Source organism: Sceloporus occidentalis, unplaced genomic scaffold (assembly GCF_023333645.1).
Source record: "Sceloporus occidentalis isolate IW3139 unplaced genomic scaffold, rSceOcc1.0.p SCAF_49, whole genome shotgun sequence".
In the NCBI taxonomy this organism is placed as follows: Eukaryota; Metazoa; Chordata; class Lepidosauria; order Squamata; family Phrynosomatidae; genus Sceloporus; species Sceloporus occidentalis.
In genome coordinates this window covers 3241295-3254281 of record NW_028317029.1, presented here as the reverse complement: position 1 = coordinate 3254281, position 12987 = coordinate 3241295, and the positions used below count along the sequence as shown (strand labels likewise).

The 12987-nt window shown below is 39.4% G+C and overlaps 1 protein-coding gene across 1 annotated transcript in view; it reads left to right on the top strand.

Moving 5' to 3' along the window:
* The window catches only part of LOC149288910 (pre-mRNA splicing factor cwf19l2-like), a 70584-nt gene that overhangs the window by 44480 nt on the left and 13117 nt on the right, over window positions 1-12987 (top strand). Inside the window, exons 12-13 of the mRNA XM_089491176.1 lie at window positions 858-995; window positions 11933-12145. Coding sequence (XP_089347302.1) covers window positions 858-995; window positions 11933-12145 — 351 coding nt within the window. The remainder of the gene's footprint in view (window positions 1-857; window positions 996-11932; window positions 12146-12987) is intronic.

Here is a 12987-nt window from a genome sequence, read left to right as displayed (position 1 = left end):
AAAACAAGAAAAAAATTTTATTCTGCCGTTTGTTTTTAACATCTTATGTTACTTTATTAAATAATACTGATTATGGTTTGAGTCTTTATGTAAAGAAAATGGTCAGACTAGACGGGACAAATGGGTCTTATCAGCCATCAAGTTCTATAAACTGATTTATTTTTATGTGCTAGTCGTGTTTTCAGTACACTGACTTAACATTCTTGCTTGTGCAATACAGAACACACGCGCATCGTGCTATAAGATTGTGCTCCAGGCTTGATTGCATTTATTTTATTTAAGGGGGAAAGAAATGAACTTTTCCATTGTGCAGTCTATATTCATGCGCATAGAGCACGATAATGTTCATTTTTATGCAAGGGCTTTTTTTTTTATTCTGATGTTTTCTCTTGGGAAATATTGGCTTTGGCTCGACTAGAATGCAAAAGATGCATAAAATATTCAGTGATTTCAACCACCACCATATATCAGTGTGTGTATATATATATATGTATATGTATATGTATATGTACATGTGTGTATATATATATATGTATATGTATATTAGGCAGCAAGTGAACATTTCATCCCAAATGTCCCAAAAGTTTCATCCCAAAAGTTGCTGGAAAAATGGGCAAGCGTAAGAATCTGAGCGACTTTCACAAGGGCCAATATCTGATGGCTGGACGACTGGGTCAGCATCTCCAAAACTGCAGCTCTTGTGGGGTGTTCCCTGTCTGCAGCGGTCATCTTACGTTTTCTTGGGATGTCCATGATTATTCATCCCCATAAAGTGTACTTTACTTATACTAACTGTTATTGACTCATCACTCATCACATTGTTTTATCTTTGATACAATACTTCTTCTGCATCTTAGGTCCCTACGCATGTTGATAAAGAGAGGGTGAGATATTTCCATGACGATGACAACCAAAGCCTCCGTGATTTGGTGAAGAGAGAAAAGATGGGAACAGCTGAGGATCAAAACAGAATGTTCATGCGGATGGCATCCAAGGTATCCTGCAATATCATACACGTTTTCTTTGTGAATGAACGTGTTTTACGGGTCATTTAACGACTTTTTGGGGAATTTTTTACAGCCCAATCTATAATTTTGCTACTAGTTTATAGATACAATGGAAATATAGCTATATATATATATATATATATATATATATATATATATATATATATATATATATATATACATACACATTTATAGTTATCTTTAAATACGATTGTCTTTTTTCCCCCTTGCTTCTTATGTCTTCTTTATCTATGACACTATTTTGTTTGTCCTTCATTGTGTTTTTCATGAGTATTATAGAATGAAATTGTGGAGATTAGGGATATAATACGTTAAAACAAATGGTTTTGAAGCCTGAACAGTCTCTTTATTCAGTGGCGTGCTTCTCGGTTATTGCTTATGATCAGTGCTGGGTTTTGCTAATCACTTCTGACTGAGATCAAATGCGTGAAGTCATTACCAGCTACAGATGTCTGCGGCGCCGTACATTACTGCAGTCACTGAAATGTGTCGCGGGTTTTATCTATGGTTTTTAGTTAATTAAATTTCCTGTGCGGCAACATGTTCGTGTCTAGTTTGGATATAATCAAATTATAGAAATTTCCCTTTTTCTATATATATATATATATATATATATATATATATATACCTTTGTTTCTTTACAAAAAGACTTGCAAAGGTTCCTGCATGTTGCCATTTCTTCTTCACTTGCAGTTCCAGACCCTTCCTTTTGGGCTCTCTTCTGCTCCATGGACCTTTACCAAGCTCCTGTTGGAAGTGACAGCTTTCTTAGGAAAGGAAGGGATAAAGGTGGTCCTCCATCTGGATGATTGGCTACCAGCAGCAAGCTCTCCTCCTCGGAAGAAGATTTCTGGCAAGGACTGTGGTCAGCACAAGAAGTGCTCACACATCAATATGTTGACTGTCTCTCCTGACTGTCTGAAAATACCTTGGGACTTTGGTTAAGAAGAATTCTTAATGGTAAAAATCCTGTCAGACAATTGTACGTTTGTGGCATTTCTAAACTAGCAGGGAGACACGAGGAGTGTTCAACTAGGAGAACTTCTGCAAAAAAATAGGGAGATGAGTCCTACCTGGCTGCACTGTTTGTTTGTGGAAAATGTTACTGTAGACTTCTTCATTAGGAGAATGGAGTCTGGACCACTCTACCTTACTTCAGATTACAGAAGAGTGGGGTATACTGGACCTCAACCTTATGGGTACAGTAGTCATCAAGAATTTGGATTGTTTCTACTCCCTGTTGGCGGCCGTCGTCCTCTAGCCCTGTACACACTTCCCCCCCCTTTCCCATAAGTGGGTCTACAGCCTGGCTTACATTTTTCCTCCCATGCCTCTCATTTCTAGATTTAAATGAAATATCAAGAAAGAGAAATGTCTGCTGTTACTGATAGCTCCAGTTTGGCCCCAGAGGATTCAGTACCTGGAGCTCATTTGTGGAGAGTCACAGAAGACTAGAAATCAAGCCAGAACTACCATGAAAGGGGCCTGTTCTCCACCAGACCCTTCATACCTAAAGTTCTGAAAGGGAGAGATTAGTCCAGGCTGGTCAGATACAGCAGATACCTTAAGTAGTATGAAGTACGCTACTTATATAAGATTTGGTGGAATCTCTGGTCCTGGAACTCCATCAGTCCCGTCTGCTGGATTCCATTCCTATAAGCCATGTCTTAGACTTCTTATACTCTGGATTTTGTAAAGGGTTATCTCCTACCACCTTGAAAGTCTGTATTGCAACCCTAAGTTCACTCCTGAACACTCAATTGGCATTTCACCCTTGGGTCAAATGTTTCATGAAGGCTGTCTGCAGACTATGGCGTTTCAAACAATCACTGATGCAATCCTGGGATCTGAACTTGGTCTTCTCCTGTCTGACTTTACCTCCATTTAAGCCTTTACAAGACTTGCATCAGGATACTTGCCCTGAAGATCGCTCTGTTGGTAGCCTTGACATACGGGTAGCAGAGATCCAGTGTCTCTCTATTTATAAACCTACCTTCTATTTGTTTGAGGATAAGTTGGTAATGGGTACTCCTCCTGAGTTTCTGCCAAAGGTATTTTCGCCTTTCCACCTAAACTAGGCAATTGTGTTACTGTTTTTTATTTGTCCAGAGCCGAAGTATGACGAGGAATGCCTACTCCGTAGGAAGTCCTTTCACTTACTTGTTTCTTTCTTCCGGATCCAACAAAAGAGCTAGCGGTTTCCAGGATATCCATAGCCCGGTGGCTAGTCTTGGCCGTTTCCAAACCTTACAAGGCCATTGGTGAAGAACCTCTCTCCCTTGAGCCGTAGCGACATCTTAGGCTGAGGCAGCCAGGGTTCCTATCAACCAGATGTGCAGGGCTGCTGCGTGGAAGAGTGTTCACGTCTTTGTGAGATGTTATTAGCTAGAGATCAAGAGTCCAAGTTCGGAAGAAGAATTTTGGAGGCGGTCGTTCTTTGACCCTCCTTATAAGCTTTGTTATATCTCCTGTGCTACCGGGAGTGACTAGGGAAACATTTTTACCTTCTTTTAGTTGTCACTTCCCAGTATCAATTTGCCCTCCCCAATTAAGATTTTTTTTTTTTTCTCTAATTACAAAAGTTTTTTGTATTCACAGAGGGTAAGGGGGGGTTCTGGGGGTTTATTTTTGGCTATGGTTTCACCGCGGCTGCTTGTGATGTACGATTCGATGAGGTTATTTTGTAAGAACTTATTGTGAACACACACAGAATAAATGCCTCCTTACAGTCAAACTGTCGCTTTTGTTTCTTCATCTTGATCCATACCTGTGGGTGTTCAGACAATCTAATCGTTGCAATCCTGGTAAATTGGATTCACTCTGTCAAATACACTATAGACCTAAATGTATCTTTAGTGCTTTTATTCACCCCCTCGATTGAGATTCAAATAACATCATCATTTTCTCTGACACGAGTGACAGTTTCTACACGGAAGGTCATTTGCTATATGTTGCTGCATTAATGTAAGAGTAAATGTTTCTCCTGAGGAGATTTGCTGTTTTGTCACAGCCTGATTTTCATTCCCAGGTAAAAACACCCTTTTTTTTGTTTTTCTTTAAAATCCATACAAGAACATGCAAAAAAAAAAATGATTAAAAAGGTATAGTTGGTATACTGCTCCACTATGGCAATAGTGTTTCTAAAGTCCATTCGCTTATTCTGGGCCCTTTGCTGGAAAAAAATTAAACTAGAATTTTCCTGATTATTTATTATAATTTTTTTTAATTACTATAATTTTGGAAATTTTTTTTTTTATGGTCCGATAGTTTTAAAAATATTTTGAATGATGACAATTTCACATAGATAAATTGTCTTCTGCCTCGCGATAGTAATGTACATTTTTATATAAATTGCTGCCTGTCCATGATGTAATTATAATTTTACATAAGCTAGGCGTGGTTGTTAGCAGCCCGAAATTTAGGCAAGATTTCCTAAATTTCTGTTTTCAAATCTTCTATGGAATACAGCCCTATATTTTCACATTAATGTATGGATATAGAGGCTGTGACTCCATATAGGACATTCTATTAGGCATCAATCAAACCAGATTACAGTACGTTTGGCACAAATTATGTTTGTTAGATTTTTTGTAACCCCAGACATCCATTTTTTTTATTTTATGAATTTACTTTTTTTTTTATCATTGATATCATACAAAATATTCCCGTCTTAATCGTCCATTATGAGCAGGCAGAGTCCATCTTAGTAAAGAGAGACAGAGGGTTCCTATGAGTGTCCCGTAGTGTTCAACAGCCCTAAAAGTAACACTTATAGAAATGTATATTGCTGCTGTAACACTTCTAAAAGTAACACTTATAGAAATGTATAGAGCTCCAGGATTCTATTGCGCTATTACAATAGGGGATAGTGAAAATTTACAATAGTTAAATTTGACAGATTAACACCTATTAAAGGCCGAAGGGAACATTTTCAATTTATTGATGAAATACAATTAGCCTACTTCTAAGTAGTCATTTACATAAAGAGCTGTCGATGGGTCACAGTGCCATAAACGTCATGTTTTTTTTCATGCTTCTTCTTTATGTGCTAAAAATATACAAATGCCCAAAATATTAATACCTGTAGACCTTAAAATCCAGACAGACAGACAGACGCAACAAATCCAGCCTGGGGGAACTATATTTAGTACAGCGAGGCGCGTAACGTGATTGCAGACGCCCGGCGCTTGCCGATATATGCCGCCTCCGTGAGATAAAGGCCAACTCTTGATCGGAAGCTCTAGGGTACTAAAGCTGCGTGTTTGGTATTAATGCCCAATTTCCCACGGAGATCACTCTGTCCTGACCGCACGCTGAACCTCTGTTATTGATACAAAGAAGGCTTTGGGGATCGTTTACATTTAACAATATGTTCTTTTGCAAAGCTCATATGTGTCAGGATTCTTAATTATTAACCGATATCGCTTATTAGCTGTTAACTGTTGGGCAAAATGTAGAAACATAGCGTTTGACGGCAGATAAGAACCATTTGCCCCGTCTAGTCTTCCCGTTTCCTGATGGAAAACCTCAGACCTTGATTGCGTCTTAGAGTCGCGATATCTTTATGCGTATCTCAAGCATGTTCTTATTCCCAAACTGTATTAGCCCCTACCACTTCTACTGGGAGGCTGTTCCGTTTATCTGCTTCCCTCTCAGTAAAGTCTCTGACCCTGTGGTTTTAAAATGATTAAATATGATGAAATAGACTGCCAAGTGAACCCACAGGGGTATCGTTTTAGTACTGAGCAATGGCCTTTGATCCTCAATGCTGTAGACTGTGGGGTCATTAGCCACCAGGAAAATACAGAAGAAATCATGCAGCTTTTAATTATTTATTGCTTTCTTTTTTTGTCCAAAGATCAAAATATTTGATTTAGTTGTCATCGGTAAAGACCCTTTTTTAACATTTCCCTTTTTTTGGCATTTGGCTTGAAATCTCCAAGTTTGCCACTTTTGACTAGTTTTCATGGGCTCACGGGGGTAACCAATATACTTAATACTATATAAAAAAAAAAAAGTCCAGTATTAATGGGTATAATCTATTGGATTATAAGAGACTGAGGGAAATGAAATCTGTTCCGTTATTTAGTGAGCATGGCCTTAGCGTCCCTTCTTTCACTTATAATGGAAGGCTTTATACAATGTGACGTGTAGTGTAAATATTACATATGTTTTGGTTTGATGCTACATGCTAAGACGACTACGCACATTAGTTCAGAGACCCCCTGCCTTGAGATGCTGTCACTGGTTCGGAGAGTAATGTAGTCCATTTTTAGAAGCGGAGAGATTGGAAATGTGTTTTCTTCAGCAGGCAGAAAATATCTGTCTAAAAAAAAAAATAAAAAAAAATGTGGAAATGATGAACGAGAAAAGTGCAACCCCCTTTTGTCTGCAGAAATCCCGCTTCCCGTGTGATCTTTTATGATCTTTTATGACTTTTACAGCCCATGTATGTCTGAGTTACATTACTTAAGCTGCTATGGGACTTAGCTGCTGCAGCTTTCCATCTTTTATTGACTTTTTATCTTCCAGTGGCTTCTTCTCCGGTATACAATTACGGGGCTTGGGTCTGGATTACTACCTAATCCAGTGCACACTATCAGGACTCGTAAGTAAAACGTAAACGGTGTGCATTTATAGACTTAAAGGTCTGTTTTATGGATCTCCACTGTAAAATAGTAGTAGTGGATACTGGACTAACTCCGTTATAAACTCAGCCACCTAGGCAACGTCCTATAATCTGGAAACTCTCACAGTTTGAACCCGAGTCTTAGGGTTTTTGCCCCAATCTCAGGGTGAAAGGCCAAAATCTATGGGGCATCCAGTCTGGAGCTGACTTTTCTCTTCTATGCTGCTTTAATATATGACTCCTAATTGGTTCTTTTGCTACCAATATGTTATGGTTGATATCGCTGCTTGAACGCAGGTGACTCAAGTAAGTGTTGACAAGTGAAGGTCTCCATGAGGATCAGCATTAAAGCCATTTGGGTATCATATTTGTCTAGTCACCATGTAGAATCTTCACGGCTGGCTATTTAAGGGTTAATATTTGAAGTGTATTGGGGTCAGCTCAGTTAGAATGTTCCCGGGTATGACTGCAAGCACGTGTATGTAAGTGTGTTCGTATGTACTCAACCGGCCAACCTTACTGGGTTCAGTCATGGACTCTTTTAAGGTTGTTTCCCTTCTGTGTATATCTACCTAAAAGCAGTTCACGCTTCTGTGTCCCGCTTGGCGAGGTTGCTTGTCTGACCCACGGATAAATCCGTACATAGGCATGGGGCAAATGGACATGGGGGTGACTACAGAATTTGTAGGGAGTGGGCTTTAATGGCTTAAGTGCTTTAAAACAAAAAGCACCTGCGGTGGTGGTTGGAAAATATGTCTGGAAAACATCTGTAGGTCTTTATTAAAACACCGTGCAGTCGGAGGAATGAATTTAATTGGAAATAAAGACTCTTTAATTTAAAAGTGAGTGAATATGGAACCGGTTCCGATGCAGTGGGTGAGTAGTCGCTACTCCTGAGTAAAGTCTGAGGATATTCTCTATCATGAGAAGGGATTCCACGTTAAAGCCCCTTCTCTGCCGTGTTACCCCCCCAGTGCCAAAAGGGTTAAATTATTAATTATACCGGCATTCTGTCTGACTGCCCCGCCACACAACGTTAACGAGGGCAGCCGTGATTTCTGAAAACTAAGGCAAAGTCATCTCAATCTAATTAAGTCCGGTAATTGGTGTTCGCTGCGAACCTCTTGTCTTTCAGCAGAATCCTAATTACTTTTCTTTTCACTTTCACTCGCGATGATAAAACGGTGGCATTAGAATACCGAGTTCTCTGCTTATCTCGTGTAGCTGCACAATACTTTCTTATAAATGCCGTTTAGCACCCAGAACCAGCAGATGACCTTGTAGAGGTTATTCACTTAGTGCATAGTCCATCGAGTTCCCCAAGAAGTGAGCTCCGGAGCTTGGTCACCTCTTTGAAGATGCTCGTGGACCTTGTGAATTCACTAAGAGTTACATCCATGTTCGGCTGGCGTGTTTGATAAAAACAAAAAGTCAAGCTCGGCTTGAAGTTTGAAGAAATGTGCCTGATCAATTATTTGTTACATTAATTGCTATGAAAGTAGGACCCCCCATTTTTCAACAGTATTGGCTTGTTAAACACGTACAGCCTACAGACAGTTCTACTCCCTATTACTGACCCGCTACTGGAGAGGAAAAGAGAAAAGGACGAGCTACCGCTCTCCATCCATCCATGGAGTCATAGGCTGGCAGAAGGAGGTCCTGAGCAAAGGAGTTCTCAATGGATCTCCCCTGCTTAGGTTTTTTTGCATAATTATAAGATTTTGTATATTCTTGAGATGCAGGGATGGGGGTGAGGTAAGCGCCAAAGTGAAATTTCTCTTTTCTCTTAGCACAACTCAAGAGGCAGAACATGACCAAAGTCTGCCATAGGTGAGGTGCAGAGCGCAGGGGCTATAACTACCAGCATTAATACATCCATGATGGATTAGGACATTGCTGGCATCACAAAGCATTAAGCAGGTGCGAGGCTGCGGCAAGTGACTGACTGCCAGATGGAGTTGTTACATCGATCCCATCTATTAAGCAGTCTTCAGATGTGCCGTGTATGTTGTGTACACGCGGTGCGTGACATGTTTTTATCCTCTCTGGGCGCTCTAGAATGAATGGAGAAATGAGGGCTCCTAATTTAGTCTCCTTCCTAGGATGTCTTAATATGCCTCTGCCCATCATCCCTGCATGTTATTTTTAACTTGAGTTTTGAAATTCTCTGTGAAGTTCACATGAGTTGGATAAAAAATGTTACTTATCCTGCTATATAATAGAGCTCAAGTTCATGGGAAGAACAGCCTTTTATGTATTACTTCCAACCCAACCAAGCTTCTCCTGCAAGGAACAGCTCAACTGGCCAAAGATAGTGTGTAGTTACACCTATGATATGGAAAATTACCCATGTTAATAATTATAAAGCATCAGCACAGCCCTTCTTGTAGGAGAAGCTTGCTGGGGTTGGCCCTTTGTATTGGATAGCGAAGTCAGGGAGGTTTAATGATGATATATATCTGTCCATGGTTCTTTATATCCCTACTTAGTCTTTGTGTATCATCTATCTGTCCATATTTGTATGTATTACTTTCTCGCTTAAGCTTCCCTCCCTTCTCCTTAGAAAGAGCCTCTGTCCTTCCTGGATCTGTTATGATGTCATCAAAAGGGGCTTACTGGAGCTTCCTCTTTAAGCCCCCCCCTTCTGGTTTGAGGATTCCATACTGCGTTAAAAGGTGTTGTTGACCCGAGAGGGGGAAGAATTGCCTTTTATTTTTTTTTATTTTAAAGCATTATCTGTAAACTTGCCTGGTAACCCATATTGATTTATCATCCGCCTTTAGCATTCCGGTTGTCTCGGTCACAAACAGTTACTACAGTACAGCACATACAGGGGTGCCGCTCACACCATATGTACCTAAACATCTCTCCATCATCGATTCATATATCTGTGTTAGGTTTAGGAAATGAGTAGGCAAGCCGCAGGGAGATGCGCTCATCCTGATTGATTGGCACTGTCGTTTTGAGACAGGTGCCGGGAGGGTTGCCATATGATCAACTGAACAAACTAATGGTTTACAGCCCACAGACCGTGTAGCAATCACCCCATATTCTATACGTAGTTACACTAACCTCACCAAAATATTTTGCATGATATTGCGTACAATGTCCTTCATGTTTTAAAATAACAAAAATTTAAACAAATCTGCTTAATACCAAGTTTGCAGTCACTTGCTCCCATGGCGTCTTAACATTTTTTATCTATGCCTTTTTTTCTAGTTTTCTAGCATTTCCAAAAATTCATTTAAAAAAATAAAAATCTCAAGCAATAAATAGTTTTAATAATGACGTGATGATACTGATTTTTCTTTATCCTGCCCAAAATCTTTAAAGCATTTGGATTCCGCCTTTACTTTTTTAAAAAATATATAGAAATTCTGATTTGCAAGCCTAGAACATACGTCATCTAGATGGGTTATATGATTGAGGAACCTGGCTACGTGCTTTGGGACATATAAATACTGTATAACTGCACTGAGCATTTTATTTTTAGATTTTCAGGATTATTTTTTTTCTGGGTGATAAAAATGCATATTTTTTTTTTCTTCGCTCATTTTTAGGCAAATTGTGATTATGATGATTTCAACATTTCCTGTTTTGAAGTTGACCCCAGCCTTTTAATATATGTATATATTTTTATTTTTTTTTTGTTTTTACTGTATTTTAGCATTTCTTAAGTAAAAGTTCTGTAAAAGGACATAAACATCCATATTTGTCCCCGATGCCTTAGCAAACTGAAGCAGGGTTGGAGTTCCCGCGAGTGCCACGGTCAGTTGGTTCCATCTGCGGGGGGGCCCTTGTGAATTTCGGGTCTACGTGAGCACTTACTCAGAAATGCCAGGGCTGTCAAACTTGTCTTCTACGGAGACAGAGATGCAGCGCTGGGCCCGGCATCGCTCTCAGGTGCGGGATTCTATTACTGTGTTTTGCAGTCTAGCTCATCCGCCCCGTTATTTGAAACACGGATTGTTTCCCACTATTTTGTGATTTTCTTTGTTTCTGTTGCTGATGGCCGTGTGTAATATTTTGTGTCTGTATTTGAATATAAATATAGTCTGTCGGCCAAAAAAATGATGGGGTTCTTCACAATCAAATCTGTGTTTTGCCAGCAAGATTATTAACACATTCGTACATTGAGAAAGATCTCAGTTTCTTCCCCTGAAGTCTATATATAAAAGCTGGTGAGCAGAGAGAACACGTATTAAAGTTCTTTAATATCATTCGGATCTCACAAGTAATACCTCTGTTTGCTAGTTTTTGTTTTTTTTTTCTTTTTCTTTTTGCTGTTATACATTTTTTTCTTTTATTTTTCTTAATATTACAACTAATCTGACAAGCGTCACATCTATTCTTACTATGGATGTAGGCCCGGCTCACGCTCAACACTACATACCTCCAACGCTCTAAACATCACGCGCATTCTCTACCCATATCACATAATACTGATGTCGAGCACCTAAAGACTCTGCAATCACTCAGAAGGCGCCTCTCGTATATGAAGGTGACCACGGGGGGAAGCTACAAAGCATGATAAAGCCCGTCCTACGCTGTCTTCTCTTTCTGCTAAAATGTCTTGTTCAATACAACGTTGGTCTGATTATCTTTGTGCTATATATAATACATGCACTCAAAGCCAATACCCTATGCATCCATAATGGGGCTAGAATACTATAGCCTTTTTCGTGTTTTTTTTTCTATTTTCCGCTCTTTCACTTTCATCCCGTAGTATCTCCCAACTGCCAGCCCCAGTTTTCACATTCATTTCAGCAATCCCGGGAAGAGAATTAAATCCATCCAGAAGATGAGGGGAAATAAGGGCAAAACAGCCCCCTGGGGTTTAGCCTTTAATGAAGGTTACAAAATGGCACAGAGGTTCTCTGACTTCATAAGGATCGGGCTTCAAATGTATTTTTGTTTTTTATTAAAACCTCTTTGGTCTCTTCTGTATCCTCACGCTGTACTGAAATGAATGTAACCTATAACACAGATATATCTTAATGTAATGCTTTGCGGGCCCTTCCTAACACATTGGTTTTTTTTCTCTCCTATGCAGCCAATGGCTATTTTGGCTGCGTATTTTATTTTTTATATCTAATATTTGCCTTTATAAATTGTATTTTTATCTAGAGAGTCTCCCGATAAAGACGTCTGTTTGTTGAAGTAGAACTCTATACATAGGAGATCTGCTCCATTACTACGTATCAGCAATCCATTAAAGTACAGTCCTTCATATCTGTGCACTTAATTTTATCCTTTTTTTTTGTTTGTTTTACAGTTTATGGAGAAAACTGACCAAGATTATTACACTTTGGATGACATGTTTGTCTCCAAAGCCGCAAAGAAGGAACGTCTTGGTGAAGAAGATGAGCGAGAAAGGCAACAGGCGATATCGGAGCATCGGAGACTGGCTGCTCGGATGGAGAAGTGTGCGTATTGCTTTGATAATGCCGAACTTCCAAAGCATCTCATCATAGCCATTGGTGCCAAGGTAGGTGAAGGTCAAATACAGGCATTGTTTGACACCAAAAACACCCATGCATTACCATGACCTCTAGTTTGAGAGAATGCCACCTGAAATTTGTCATACATATCCCCCGCAGTTTACACCATATTTTCCATCATTTTATTCATCCATATTGGAAGCGAGAATACTTTAGTTAGTTAATAGTTTGGTTAGCTTGACTCCAGGTTGTTATATTAAATGAACTTGACCATGGAAATGACATAATCTCTTTGCATTCAGCGTAAAGAAGTGAGTGGTGGAGGGCAGATATGTCACTCTTTATATATGATGAGTTAAACTATCCTCACTTAAAAATACGTTATCTGTGTTAAAGCAGTAAACATAATAGTTGGTGAACAGAAAGTAAAGTTCTACCTTTGAAACATAGAAAAGATTGTATAAGATATAAATGTAATTTCAATAAAACACTGCTCGTGACTTCTAAGGCTTTCTGCTGTGAACGTGTTAAAGCTCCATTAAACTTCCAGATCATGAAGCAGCCCCCCCCCTCCAATTCTGCTTTTTTTTTTTTCATTAAGTTTTGCGGATAAAGAAAACGGCAGTTTATGGTAAGTGCGCTATAGGCTTCCAGCAGACTTGAGACAATAGCTGGGAACGGATGAATCACAGAGCAGGCATCTTAACGTAATGTATTCTTCTCAAGCATAAATACCAGCTCACTTGGGCATCGTTGGAGGACATTTTTCTAAACAAACTAAGTTTGCATTGCTTTATAATGTTCCTTTTCTGCTGTGTAGCATACGAAAATGCGAGTGTCTCCAGGCGGGGGTACAATCCTTACAAAATTATGGGAAAAAACAGTGGAC